General features: G+C 52.9%; 1 protein-coding gene across 1 annotated transcript in view; it reads left to right on the top strand.

Moving 5' to 3' along the window:
• Positions 1-15056, top strand: part of pde3b (phosphodiesterase 3B) — a 20166-nt gene extending 5110 nt beyond the window's left edge. The window contains 16 exon segments of the mRNA XM_057024699.1: positions 6450-6500; positions 6982-7230; positions 7649-7800; positions 8173-8273; positions 8355-8583; positions 8667-8743; positions 8919-9106; positions 9175-9309; positions 9445-9556; positions 9647-9760; positions 9872-10071; positions 10967-11170; positions 11261-11422; positions 12104-12269; positions 12272-12355; positions 12497-15056. Coding sequence (XP_056880679.1) covers positions 6450-6500; positions 6982-7230; positions 7649-7800; positions 8173-8273; positions 8355-8583; positions 8667-8743; positions 8919-9106; positions 9175-9309; positions 9445-9556; positions 9647-9760; positions 9872-10071; positions 10967-11170; positions 11261-11422; positions 12104-12269; positions 12272-12355; positions 12497-12714 — 2442 coding nt within the window. The 3' untranslated portion in view covers positions 12715-15056.

Below are 15056 nucleotides of genomic sequence, written 5' to 3'. Positions count from 1 at the left end.
GGCCTTCAGCACAAAGACGGTTCCAGCTGTGAAACAGTGTGTGTGTGTGTGTGTGTGTTTGTGTGTGTGTGTGTGTGTGTGTGTGTTGGGGGGGTCGTTAATCATGCGTTGGACACATTAATGGGTCGTCCATCTATGTAAATATTACAGTTTAGCTAAATGCTAACATGCTACGGTGCAACGGTGGGAGAAGTGCGCTGAAGGTCACACTCAGGTCACCCTCTGCGTGCTGCACCCCCCCCACACACACAGACCCCCCCCCCCCCCCCCCCCCCCAGTTTGCGTCTTCTGCGTGTCAGACAAGGTGATGCAACCCCGTCAGCGAGCGCACAGGCCCCTTCCTGTTTTTAACGCTTTTATCTGTTTCATTTACGCAGCGCCGTCGCCTCTCCTTCCTAGAAACACGCGCCCCCCCCCCCAACACCCGTGCACGTCCCCCCCCCCCCGACACCCGTCACCACCTTTGCTCTGTTTAGTAAACCCTTCCCGGGTTTGTTGGTGCCACTCCGACTCACATGACAGCCGCCCAGGGCTCCACTATTTACACCGCGCGTGTGGCGGCATCTCAGGTGGCGTGGAGCGGACACACACACGCACACACACACACACACACACACACACACACACACACGCACACACACCACACACACACACACACACACACCGTGTTGAGACCAGAACTTTGTCATAAACTTTGCCTGCGGTTTTTTTTGGTCACGTTGGTTTTTAGAGGTTTGACTCGACGCTCTTGGACAGTGAACCGAGGTCACATGACCAGATCTGCCCTCTGAATCCGTGTGCGTCGCCCCAAATTGCCGTTATCTCCCCGGTCTCTCACGGCCCCCCAGCAGGACCGCAGGGTCCGACCACCACCCCCCCCCCCCCCCACAGATGGTCGTTCTGCTGACGCGGCGCAGGATTCGACCCCAAACCTGTCGTGGTGACGCACGGCAGCAGGTGTCAGTCGTCTCTGCGGCGCCCCCGGTGGCGTCTGCGTGGAGCGGCGCCCCCGGACGCCCCCCCACCCCCCCCCACCCCGAAGCGGCCCCAGTTTAGCCAGACAGAAACATTATTGTCTGCTGTGAGTTCACGTTTCTGACCCGCTGAGACGCGTTTCACATTTTTCACCAACACAGGAAACGACCGACGTCTTCGCGAGAAAAAGCCTCGTCGTTGTTGTTGTTGTTTTCATTTTTCCTCAGACGGCTCCTTCTTTTCCAAACGTTCCCGGCTCGGGCTCACGAGGACTCTCGGCGTCAGTTACCTGCTTGTAAATGATTTACTTAACGCACAATTTTCTGCCTCTTTTCTCATTGTTCTCTGTCTCTATCTTCCTCCTCCTCCTCCTCCTCTCCTCCTCCTCCTCTGATGGATGGCGTTTGTGTTCTCATGCCTGTTATTGACCGGGGCTGCAGGGCTCAGGCGTTAGCTTGTGTTTATAAGAGGAGCCTGCGCTGATTCCATGATAAAGCCAGATGTTCCCTTACAAGGCCTCCAGCCTCCCTCGTCCAGCGCTCATGTCCATATCAGGTATAAACTTCCTGTTGCAGCGGGGCCTCGCAGCCTCGCTCGGGCGATGAGCTCCGCCGCGTGTGAAGAACATGCGGCGCGCCTTTGCGCCGCGCTAGAGAGAAGGAGCCGTAGTTCACGGCCAAACGGGGACGATCTGCTCTCAGAACGCAGCAAAACAGGAACGATAACTTCCTGTTTAGCGTCGCCGCCACAACAAGCGAGTCCAATGTTTTCGAGCCCTTATGTGTGGGAGAGATTAATGCCTCACTGATGCACCATTAGCTCCGCGCTAGCTTGCTGAAGGCTAACGTAGGCAGGTCAGAGTCCAGGAGAGCACGTGCACATATTTATTACAGAATTATCTATCAGCACCAGCGTTCACCAACACTTTCCTCACCTAGCGCGTCCCACCTAGCAGCAGCACGCTATTCATTGGGCAGAAATGCTCGTGCACACGAGTGCACTTTAAGGCACATTTGTTGTACATTTACACGCCGCGTTACAGAAACATGCGTCGGCCTCGGTGTGCACGCGTGGCCACAGGAACCTCCGCTCACGTCACCTTTGTCCCCTGGCAGACACTCAGCGTCTGACAATGCTAACGTTGCACCGCTAGCTGGGAAGCAGCTCAGGGGTAGTTTGATATTAGCCTGACACCAGGTAAACCCGGTATGTTTATACAGACCCGTTCATGCAGATCAATGTCAAAACGGGCCTTGAGACGTCCGCCAGTCAGAATATTTAGGCTCTGCCACCTCTAACCAAAGGTCACGCACGCCGATTTCCCGGCCCAATCTCCCCCGATAGTGGAGAATTGCTGCATTCCAGGTCAACGGAACTTCTAAGCTCGGATAAAATGCTTCTAATTTTAGCTGCGTGACTTGCTGACTGGTTCCCAGCAACAGTGCGGCCAGCGTCAGGCTGAACCGACGCGTCCCGTGGAGACCTGGAAGCTAGCTTGGTAGCGCCTCTGTGCCGGGTGCTAACTTCTCTGCATTCGTTTCTTAGGACAAATAAAACTTATCGTCATGGTGAGTGTTTGTGAACATATTACAGCGCCGAATGCTAAATCGTTAAAAGAACGAGCGATGTTACCAGTTATGTCGTGTTGTGGGACTCGTAGCCAATACGACGCGTTTATCGACGTGGAATTCGTTACATTTCTGCCAGATGATTCACTGATTCGCTACGTTGTCGCCAATATGCCGAGTTTAATTACATTCACACGGCAGTTGTTCCATTTCTGCCTCTATGATTCATAGATCAGGTCAAGAAATTCCAAGGTTGCAGGTTCGGATCCCATCCAGGGTTCTCCAAAAGCCTGAAAAGTATCGAAAGTTTGTCACCCGGCAGCTAGACACACGCTAACCGGACCAAAACGTGCACTTTCTCTCTCGCTTTTCTTCATTTTTCCTCCCCTCTTATTCGACTTCCTTGGCGGAAGCGACCACGGACGCGCTGCGTCTGCTTGAAAGGCTTCTGTGGGCGTGCGCCTCACTCGCCGTTTCATGACTCATGTATCGAGCACGTCAGCGCCAAAGCGCACGTTGCTGACGTAAATGTGACGGGCTTGAATTTCACGTCTGCTTTTTAGCTGATTGATTGATTGTTTGGTCTGAACCAAACACCTTCGTTATGATTTTAGCTGGGTATCGTTATGAGTGGGATCCAGTCCCACATTCAGAACTTTAATTTAATAAAAATGAGATTTGATTGTGTGCAAAATGTGAATAAATGGCTGTTTGTGTAGCGCTAAACGTGCGACCATTAAGGCTTCCTGTTGTGTTTGAACAGGAACGAGGGCTGAAACAAAGGCAGGGAAGGATTAGCTGGGTCTGTATTGTGTCAAAGGTCAGCCTGCTAACCTGGGCTGGGCGTGTTTGCTCTGCGGAGCGTCGCGTGTATGCATAACCTTATGTGTTCAATGCCCGCTGCGCTGTTCAAGACACACTCGTGTAGCACAGCAGGACGTGCGCATGTGAAGCTGCAACCGCATCAAATTCTTTACGCTCAAAAGGTTTCTGCTAACGTCTGGATTGGTTTGAGCTAGTTTAGCATCACCTGGTTGGACCCTGCAGATTAGCATTTAGCATTTAGCCTCGGTGACCAATTTCACCCACCCATCCATCCACCCATCCATCCATCCATCCATCCACCCATCCATCCATCCACCCATCCATCCACCCATCCATCCATCCATCCAGCCATCCAGCCATCCAGCCAGCCATCCATCCATCCATCCACCCATCCATCCACCCATCCACCATCCATCCACCCATCCAGCCAGCCATCCAGCCACCCAGCCAGCCACCCATCCATCCAGCCATCCATCCACCCATCCACCCATCCAGCCACCATCCATCCATCCATCCATCCATCCACCCAGCCATCCATCCATCCACCCATCCACCATCCATCCACCCATCCATCCACCCATCCTCCATCCATCCATCCATCCATCCATCCACCATCCATCCATCCATCCACCATCCATCCATCATCCACCCATCCATCCATCCATCCATCCACCAATCCATCCATCAATCCATCCACCCACCCACTCATCCATCCATCCATCCACCCACTCATCCATCCATCCATCCATCCATCCATCCATCCATCCATCCGTGTAAACAAGCACGTCAGCTCAGAGGAGCGCGTGCTGGCGAGGCAGCGCCGACCCGGTGAAGTGGTAGAGGAGTGTGAAAGAGGGTGCCGACATTCTGCAGGAGCCCCTCCGCTGGGCAAGAATGTTCCACAGTCCTGCCAGTCCGCCCAGCACGCCGCCGCTGGCGGCGCCCGCCGGCGTTTTCCCGCCCGGCCGCTGTGCCAGCGACACAATGAGAGTTCTGCTCTGCTCCTGTTGACGGCACAAAAAAAGGAAGCACTGTTTTCTGTCGGCACCGCCGCCAACGTTGGACCGGTAATCAGAGCGTGACGAGCCGCCCGCTGGCCCCTGTCGCCGGCCCCCCGGGCCCCCCCGGAGGTCGAAGCCCTAACAGGCCGTGCGCGCTGCGACGTGCCCTCTCACCGGCTCCGTGCGCTCCCCATCACGCCGTCCGCCGCCTCCGTCTCCTCCTCCCTGCGTCTCATCTCGTCCTTCCGTGTGTCCGGAACGCCGTCCTCATCACCAACGCCACTGACTCTCTCTGTCGCCACAGGCTGACGTCAGCACCCCCCCCCCCCGCTCCCCCCTGCCCGCCGCCGACACCATTTCCTGCCCCACAACACACACTCGCGCGCACATGCATATTAGCATGTTTTTATCAGTCCTAGCACCTCGCGGCTGCGCTAATATAGCACGCAGGTGCAACAATCAGCTGTCTAATAACTCGCACATCTATAGACGGGAATATTTACAGCTTGTTTTATGTAAATTATTAGCTCTGTCTTCCATATATGTCCTTCTAATTCTATTCTTTCATCTAAACGCTGCAGGTTTCCCCCCTTTATGCCGACGACACACAGCTGTTTCTGAAGTTGAGCCTCGATGTTCCTCTTCCTGACAAACGACTCTTTTTTTCCTTGCTGGGGGGGTTCTGAACCATTTCTAATGATTTAAAGTTAGCGCAGCTGCTGCGCTGGTAATGTTATTAGCAATAACAACATTTCCCATCAGCCCCTGCTGATCCCCATCGCTCACATTAATAGAGTTCAACTCAAGTTGATTACAAACCGCGTCGTCAGTCACATTTCTCGAACCTGCGTCGCGCCACGGTGGCGGCCGGTGTTGTGTTCGCTGTGGCGTCTCCAGACTTCCTTAGCTTAGCGCGTCCCGTCTCACTGACGGCCGTCCGCCGCTCCTCTCTGTAAACAAGCAGACAGGCCGGCGGCGCGGGCCTCCGGCCGCCTCCCGCCACCACGTTGCCATGGTGTGCGGAGCATTGTTTGCCGGCCTCTCTGTCAGGTTGCCATGGCGCCGCTTATTTGCCATATTAAATGTTTGGCAGCATTGTACAGATGCTGATGACAAATACCAACATCCCACTGATCGATGAAGTGGTTAGCGGTTAGCATCAGAGGCAGATGCTGCTAGCACGCTGCTGTCCAGTACTCTGTGTGTGTGTGTGTGTGTGTGTGTGTGTGTGTGTGTGCTGTTGAATTATTCTTCCTTTTTTCTGTCCTCAAACACTTCTGGTATTTTTAAGAGCGGACGCCACATTCAAGAGTGTGAGTTAATCCGATTACCCTCCACATAAATTGAATTTGGGTAATTAAATGAAGTGTATTTTAATCTGATTGAGCTTTATGAGTTTGCGGTCGCCGTGACGACACGATTAATCAGGCGAACGAATCACACGTGACGCCAGCAGACCACGTTTGTCCCAAACATGAAGCGTTTCTCCCTTTTCTCTGCTTCAAACGCACCTTCGAGCTAATCGCTAAAGCTGCCGGCGGATTTGAGCTTTTTGTGGCGTCTCCGCTAACGTTCGTAAGAGTCGCCCGACGGCGGCGGCGAAACGGCCCGAACCCAGCTTGCGTTTGGCCGTTTCTTCCTCTCTGCCCTCGCCGATCGGCACCTGTCACGTGTTGTTTTCGCGCTCCAACTCGGGTGAACTCGAAGCGTTACGCAACCGCCACCATACGTCGCTGCGCAGCGTGAGAGCGGCTGGTTACCAACGGAAATGCTGCCGATTGACGTAGTTGCCGCCAGATCAGATCTCACGGCCCCATTGTCGACGCACTACGGTGGTTTCTGTGGCTTCCTTTTCTCCTTTTCTCTCGTCAGTCACAGGCCGCCGCCGCCGAGGCGTGCAAGCCTGTAGTAGCGCGTGCAGCGTCCTGTCCAGGAAATCCTCAATGTGAACTGTCGCTACGCCGTGTGTCCAGACGGCGGCGTGGACGGCGAGCGTGCGGGAGGCAGAACGTCGTGTCTAAACGTGCGCCCGGTGGTCCCAACGGTGGCGTCCGCTGACGTGTGCTCTTGTTCCTTGCAGATGATCCTGTGGGACTGGGACCTGAAACACTGGTACAAGCCGCAGTATCAGGTCAGTACCGCGCCCACGTCAGCGCGCGCGTGCACGCGCACGGCTCCTTTAGGTGACCCACATTCCTCCTCCTGCGCCGCCAACAACCCGGGCGCACGCCGAGCCCGGAGGCGCCGCCGCCTCTTCTTTTATCTTCTTTTTCTTTTATCTGTCCCAGGATTTGCTTTGGTTTACAGGTCAGGAGGAATAATGAAGCTTTCCCACCGCTGCCCCCTTCAGTTCCGATGAGAACGGCCCGCTCCGGTCCGCTGTGGGTCCCGGGGTCGCTTCACCCCCCGCCCCAGTTCTAAACAATAAAAATCAAAGCTAAATGAAGCAGCTTTTTTTTTTGGCTTCAGCATAAACGCTTTTATTTATTAATGCAGAAGTGAAACAAAGAGAAAAGATGAAGCCCAGCAGAGAGACGGACCTAATACCCTCCTGAGCAGCAGGGGGCGCCGCCCCGCAGCAGCTCGCTGACGGGGACTTTGTGTGTCCCCAGGGTGCGTCGACTGGCAACGGCGTGGACCTTTCGGTCATCAACGAGGCCAGGAACCTGGTGTCGGAGCTGCTGATGGACTCGTCTCTGCCGCCACAGAGCGTCTCCACCCTGCGCAGCATCTCCAGCCTGATGGGGACCTTCTCGGGCTCCTGCCGCCCCAGGGTCAACCCCTTCACGCCGTTCCCCGGGTTCTACCCCTGCGACGAGGTGGAAGACTCCGCCGAGAGGAGCGAGAGGAAGAGCATCAAGGTTGGACGGCAGACGAGTCTTGGACAAATGTTTGTTGCTCTCTGACCTCTGACCTCTATATCCAGTATCGTTTCCATGCGATTCCTACTCCGGCCACTAGAGGTCCCGGGAACCTCCCCGTCTGTGTTGACTATACAGGTTCTGTGTTGGCGCCCACGGCGAGGATAATCGTTTAGCAACCAGCAGAAGTTGAATACGAGACAAAGCAGTTTGTCTGGTTTCGGATCTTAAGAATATTCTGATTCCAGGTGGAGGAAAATGAGCGGTTTTACAGGAAAGATTAGAGAGCTGCTTCTTGGTGTTGTTGTCGGGACTCGGCCCTGACGGGCGGCAGCAACAATATTTATGTGGCAGGACCAGCACGGGCTGCTTGTGTATAAAACAGGGACATAAATCGCTCACTTCCTTTCTCCATCAGGGTCTGAGCAGCAGGAACAGCCTCCCCACCCCTCAGCCCAGACGCAGCTCCACCTCCTCCTCGTGCTCCGCGCTCCCGTCTCTGGACTCGGCCTCGGCACGTTGGGAGCGTAACACTGGCAAGAGACCCCACCCTGACCTCAATTTAAGCAGGTAGCAGCGCAGATATGGACCCGCCGATCATTTTCAAGCCTTTCTAACGTCAGAGTAAATGACAGAATCTGCAGACTTTCTTCTCTTTCCTTATTTCTTTATGCTTTCACTGACAAATGCAGTCAGAAGTATGAAGTAAATCAGCCCGGTGGGTCACAATAAGAGCAGTATTGAGTCCCGCATTAAGAGAAACTAAATGTTCTTTATGGGAACAAACATATATACTGTCCCTGACCTCGGGTGTAGTACCTGCATGTCACCAGACGGTGGCAGTAGAAGACAGGCCCTCACCAAAAAGCTTTATTTTATTTTTGTCTGTACAGAACTACTGTAGTTGGATGAATCGGAATTTAACACGGCATTCTTTTTCAGCCCAGGTCTGTCAAATGGACCCAATGCAAATCTGCTGACCATCCCTAAGCAGAGGTCCTCGTCTGTTACTCTGACCTACCACGCGGGGCCCCGGAGGGCAGGTGAGCCTCCCGGGGATGTATATCCTTCAGGTGTTTTTTTTGTCCTTGCACCTTTTTTTATAAACCTGTGCTGCTCTTCAGGCGCTTCTCCAAGCCTGAGCCCAGTGGCTTCGCCGGCCCACAGCCCTGTAGCCATGGGCATGGGCTCCACGTCGTCCCTCATCCGCCCCCCCGTGGAGTTCCCCGACACGGCCGACTTCCTGACAAAACCCAGCGTCAGTCTCAACTTACACAAACCTCTGGCCTCGACGCTGAGTTCGCCTGATTTCCAGCAGGCCTTCCGCGGCGCCGCCTTCCCCGTCTGCACCAGGTGAGACCTGCGGTACTCATTGACCTTTATGGCCGCCGCGCAGCGCTCGTCTTATCTGGCGTGCTCGTGTTTGACTGTTGCAGCTGCGGCCGTCAGATAGCCAAAGGAGGCGATACGAGCCGCCTGCCGTTTTCCAACGAGGCTCAGCGCAGACGCTCAGGTACTTTCACAAACTCATCAGAAATAAAGCGGATTAACGAGCAGCAGGGAGCGCTGCTGCCCTCTGCTGGACATGATTAACCAAGCACGAGTTTAAGCGCTCATGGGCACGGGACATTTATTGAATGAATGAATGTAAATTGAGTTTAAAAGTGCTGTTTGCTCGTTGCGCTAAGCTGGCGAGGGGCTGGACTTCCAAGGAGAGCCTCTGATCAGGGAGGAGAGCGTGGAGATGGAGGCGTCTGCAGACGGGAGGCAGGATGCAGCAGGAAAGCTGGTCCAAACAGAGGAGGAGGAGGAGGAGGAGGAGGAGGAGGCGGCGGAGGAGAGCTCAAGCACGGAGCAGCCGACTCAGGAAGCAGAGGTTTGCCCGCTCAACCATCGGTCCCGTGGTCCGGCGACAGGCTCCACATTTCCCGTGTCTGCCTCCAGGTCGAGCAGGAGTTCATCCTCGATCCCGTGCTGGAGGAGCACGAAACCTTCATGGAGAAGATGAACACTTGGAACTTCCAGATCTTTGAGCTGGTGGACAAAACGGGAGGGAAAACCGGCAGAATCCTCAGCTACGTCAGTACAGTCGCGCCTCCTTTTCCTCTGCTCTGATCAAACAGACCCAATAAAACGGCGGCTCGCTCTCGTCGCCGCGGCGATGTTGACGTGTTCCGTGTGGGCTGTCAGTGAAGCTACCTTGTGTCTCCACAGGTGACATACACCCTTTTCCAGGACGCGTGTCTGTTTGAAATCTTCAAAATCCCTGTTCGGGAATTCATGACGTACTTCAGTGCCCTGGAAAGTGGCTACAGGGACATTCCCTGTGAGTGACGCTAAACCCTCCTGAGAGTTTCGTGCGACGTATCGACGTACCGGCGTATCGTTAAATGCCGTTTCTGTCGCAAACCTGCAGATCACAACCGGGTCCACGCCGCTGACGTGCTCCACGCCGTCTGGTACCTGACCACTCGGCCAATCCCCGGCTTCCAGCAGATCCACAGCGAGCATGTGACAGGAAGTGACACAGGTGGGATGTCAGTGACGGCTGTTGAGGATGGGAAGATGCGACGCGTGGAATCTGAAAATGATGAAACTCGGACGACGCGGTCACGCCTCTTGGTTTGCTTTTGCGTTCCAGACTCCGACAGCGGCATCTCGCCGGGCAGGATATCCTACGCCTCCTCCAAAAGCTGCTCCATTTCAGACGACAGCTACGGCTGCCTGGCGTGGAACATCCCCGCGCTGGAGCTCATGGCGCTCTACGTGGCAGCGGCCATGCACGACTACGACCACCCGGGCCGCACCAACGCCTTCCTGGTGGCCACGAACGCGCCTCAGGTAACCTGCAGGCGCCTCCTGGTATTTGAAGGTTTACTCCATCAACACGGCTCTTCTCACACACAAAAACACGCCCGTGTTTGCAGACACAAAGAGAATCCGGGCGGCTGCGGAAATCGCCAGAGCCGCGCAAATATGCGGAGTGCAAATATCAGCGGCGCTCTGTTTCAGAGGCGTGTTGAAAAGAAGGCGCCACCTTCCGTGGAGCGGCGCCCCCGTCCTGCGTCCATGCGGTAGCTCCGAGCAGGAGTGTTTGTTTGTTTAGTGCAGCGTCGCCGTCCACGCCCTGCTCTGCGCCGAGCCCCGTGCACAAGCGCGCACTCCCGCGGCCGTCTCCGGCTCCACGTCTCAAATGGGCGGTCGGTCCTGTGGTGCCGGGGAGGTCACGTCAGGGGAGCCGCGTACCACTCTGACGTTCCCACTCTGACGTTCCCACCCGATCCAAACTATATCTCAGGGTTAATTTTTAACCGGACGGTTTCCTTTCGTGCCTTTTTCATGGCCAGACGTTAGCGTTCCCCAAACGGAATCCTTGGTTTTGAGCGATTTCACACCTTTATAGAGGACAGAATGGATTCCTGACGTTCCCTCAACAGGAAAGGTTAACCATGGCCCATGATATGACGCGTGCTTTTGTGTCACAGTCCCAGGAAAGTGGGTTAAAGGAAGAGGGAACCCTGAACTTATTGATCGCTAGTGTTGACAGCCTCCTTATCTGGTGCATCTTTAAGCCTTTTGTCGTGTCACCCGTCCCAGCGTCTGCCCCCTCAGCTAAACGAGCCTGTGACATTTTGAGCCCATTTTAAATTGCGTAACACATAGAGATTTGATCAAATCATGGAATTTGTTCCACGTTCCCTCCTCTCACCACTTGTTGCCTCCTCCCTCCTCGCAGGCTGTGCTCTACAATGACAGGTCCGTGCTGGAGAACCACCACGCCGCCGCGGCCTGGAGCCTCTACCTTTCCCAGCCAGAATTTAACTTTCTGGTCAACCTGGATCACGTGGAGTTCAAGCGCTTCCGCTTCCTGGTCATTGAAGCCATCCTGGCCACGGACCTGAAGAAGCACTTTGACTTCCTGGCTGAGTTCAACTCTAAGGTCTGAGATGAGGAGATGAGAAGAAATGAGATGAATCTGGACATCAGGGGGTGGCGCTTGAACAGCACGATGCCTCCGTCTCTGTTCCAGGTGAACGATGTCAACAGTCCCGGGATTGACTGGACCAATGAGAACGACAGACTTCTGGTGTGCCAGGTGTGCATCAAGCTAGCGGATATCAATGGACCCGCCAAGATCCGCGACCTGCACCTCAAGTGGACAGAAGGCATCGTCAATGAGTTTTACGAGCAGGTGAAGACACGTGGTTGTACTATCATTGTGAGGACCTCCATGGACATTATGCCCTCCAAGGCCCTTGCCCTAAAGCTAACCCTGACTAGCCAAAATATAAAAGTGTCCTCACTTTGCATTAAAATTCTGGTCTTCACTATGCAGCACTATGCACACACACACACACACACACACACCACACACACACGCACGCATGAATTGACTATTTTTATGGGTTCTATGGGTGATGGTAATGCCAGGGTGGTCCAAGAAAACCCAGTTTGGTCCGTAGCAGAATGTGGACGAGCTTTGACAGCTGTCTGCAGGAAGCAGACTATCCAAGGACACAAACCCCCGTCTGTTTAAAGGGGATGTTTTTTGGATAGAATTCCTGGTAAACAGACTTTCCACGGAATGTCTGTCACCTTCCACACATAAACCCATTTTCTGGTAAAAGCATCATTCCAGGAAATGTTTTTTTTGGAGTTTTTCTTTTTGGACGACCAGGTCCAAAAAACCAAGCCTATTGTTTAAAACATGGTTTGTGACATGTTCTGGAAAATGGGCCAGAATCCAAGATTCGGTCATCTGAAATGGTATTTTTATTTTTTTATAATGTAAATGTAAATAATGCGTTGTTTGTAGAGGAATTTCCTTGTAGTTTGATTCGGTTGACACCCTGACCGGGCTCTTTGTCTTCAGGGAGACGAGGAGGCTAAACTGGGATTACCTGTCAGCCCCTTCATGGACCGCTCCTCCCCCCAGCTGGCAAAGCTGCAGGAGTCCTTCATCACCCACATCGTGGGACCGCTCTGTAACTCCTACGACGCCGCAGGCCTACTTCCTGGTTACTGGATCAACCAGGAAGGCCAGACGAGGACGATGAAGAAGGGCAGGTGGAGACCGACACGGATGAAGAGGAGGAGGACGAGATGGAGGACGAGCTGGAACCAAGTAGGGAAACTCTGGCGCGCGGTCCGATCCTGATTCTAAATAATAATAAACGCAGCGCAGGTTCATCTAATCTGGCCCTAGCTCACTGTCAGCCGGTCCAGATTCAGCTCTCACGTCCCTTTGTGCTGTCTCCTGCTGCAGAACGGAGGAAGAGCGCGCGGAGGTTATTCTGCAGCATCATGCAGCACCTGGCGGAGAACCACAAGGTGTGGAAGAAGACCATCGAGGAGGAGGAGAAGAGCAAAGAGCTCGGCAAACCGCAGCAGCAGCCCGACAGCCTGCCGTCCAGCCTGCCCACCTCCCCGTCAGACGACATCCAGGTCATCCAGGAGGAGGAGGAGGGCGAGGAGCGTCCGTAGCGGGAGGAAGAACAGAGCAGAGAAACTGAAAAAAAAAAAGATTAGAGAAGGAAGTAGCACTCGTTCTTTCACCAACAGATATGAGACGCAAGCTGGCCGCCGGCAAATGCACATAAATTGCTCCCTCTTACACACACACACACACACACACACACACTGATTCACTGTGCAGACACAGATGTTTAAGCAGTCACCTTGTTTTTTGGAGAAAAAAAAAAAAGGCCTTACTACTGTGAGCGGATCCTTGCTGCAACGGTGGGAGCCCAACTGGTGTGCACTTTTTCACCCCAGAGAGAGAGAAAGGAAGAAGCACCAGAACTGAGGACAGAGGTGCGGAAGAAGCGTGGGAACGGCGGCGCTCACCATTGTGCCCGCCGCGGCGAGCGAATGCAAAAGCGCTTAAACCTCCTTTAGGTACAAAACGAGTCCCGTCTATTTAAAAAGGAAGGGTAGAAGAAAAGAGGCGTCACGAAGTGATCGATACCCTTTACCAAAGTGAACTCTGAAAGACGAGAGACTGAGACTGTTTAGGCCTCCATGTCAGGTATATTTATATAAGTATATGCACACATATACAAATATAAATATAATATTATATATATATATCTCAAGTGTGCCTGTTTGAACCTTTACTGAGTCCATATTGGCCCCGAGACCACCGACCCGTGTAGTCCTCTCTCCTTGCTGGTGACACGAAACACTGTATCAGACTCAGTCAGAGACATTAATGAGGTATTGACTGATATTAGCATTATGTCTGCATCCTTTTGGATGCTTTTACTCATGTGTACCGACCTGTTTTGACTCTTTAAGTCCTGTCGCTTGGCCTTCCCCCCCCCCGAGCATATGGAATTTTATTTGGCAGGAATGCGATGAGAGAATGAGCGGGGAGGAAGGGAGCGCCTTTTCTAGCGATTTCTGCGATCCGCGCGTGCGTTCTCGCCTCCTTTCGGCAACGATTGGGTTTTTAATCCGCCTAATGTCCTTTTTTAGATCGGGAGTGCTCTTTCACTGAATGCATTTCTCATTTTCCTCTTTGACTCAATTATTTTTTTAAAAGTTACTCAGGATTCATGCAAAGTGGAACAGTTGTTTTGCAGGATTTTTATTATTATTATTAATATTATGAATATGAAATACAGTTTAAAAGCGTAAGAGAATTCAAACCGGGTGTATGAAGCAGACGAACAGCTTGGTTGCCAGGTCCTCCGTGATGGAGGCGAGCGTGCGCCATCGCGGCCATTCCCACACCGCATTAGCGTTTTATGGCCTCGGTAAAAGGCGTTCGATTTAGCAGTTGTGTAACGCTTTCTAAGTGGTTTCATTTGCTTTGGAGTCTTTGTTTCAGGGGTGAACACCGACCCGACGCTCATCCAGCTCTCTTTTACTTGTTCCTAACTCTTTTGCCAGACTTGGCCAGTGTGTAAAGAAGGGATCCAGGGTTTCATTTCAGCTCGCTCTTATCTATATGTAGCCTACTAGCTCTCTATTTTTATCTCTTAAGAACTCTTGGCATTCCATTAGGGTAGACTTTTTTTGTGGAAAGGAATCTCTGCCAAGGTCCTTAATCACCTTATTAAATCATCATCATTATCTGGCGGGGGAAAAAAAGAGTGAGCGGAAATTGCGGTAATATTTAAAGACGAAATAGATACAGGCGTGCACATTTTAATACCAAACGAGTGTTTAGCCCCTGTACAAAAGAGTATGTGCATATAAATCTATATTTTTTAAATAATCAAATGAATGCCTCTGTTTTTCTACACACAGCTGCCATGTTGTACATTGAGATCTTGTGGTCACCTTTGTGTTTCCAGAGTTTTTACCTTCTTCTTTTCACAGCTGGGAGATGCGGTGATGTGATTCTGACCTTTCACCTCTTTTCAGCCGAGATCTGTTGTGCATCAAAACCACTCGTGTGCGACTCTCCCCGTCCACCGCTGACACTGTCGTCACGGTCGACCCGAGCGGTGCCAAACCCTTTTTTTGGTTGTTTTTTCTAAGGAAGCGGCTGTCCGTTGGCTGCAGTACTGTTGGTGCAGGAGAAGCCAGTTACGAGGCGAGAGATTGGGTCAGGACCCGGTGGGCTCGGCGGCTCCCGAACCGAGGCGCTCGGGCTCATTTGGTCCTACAAAGTCTGTTGGCTTCTCGCTGTGCGGCCCTCCAACCCAATGTGTTCTCTGATGATTGTGCCATAAACGCATCGCTGAGTGGTCGTTCCCTTTGTGTAGCATCAAAATACGTACGTTTGTCCAATGTAACCATACACCCTTATCTACATCGTGGAGACATCTGATTTTTGTTGTTATTTATAGCTGTCATAAAACACCATCCCTAAAGTA

The sequence above is a fragment of the Takifugu flavidus genome, chromosome 2 (assembly GCF_003711565.1).
Source record: "Takifugu flavidus isolate HTHZ2018 chromosome 2, ASM371156v2, whole genome shotgun sequence".
In the NCBI taxonomy this organism is placed as follows: Eukaryota; Metazoa; Chordata; class Actinopteri; order Tetraodontiformes; family Tetraodontidae; genus Takifugu; species Takifugu flavidus.
This window is presented reverse-complemented; position numbering and strand designations above follow the sequence as displayed.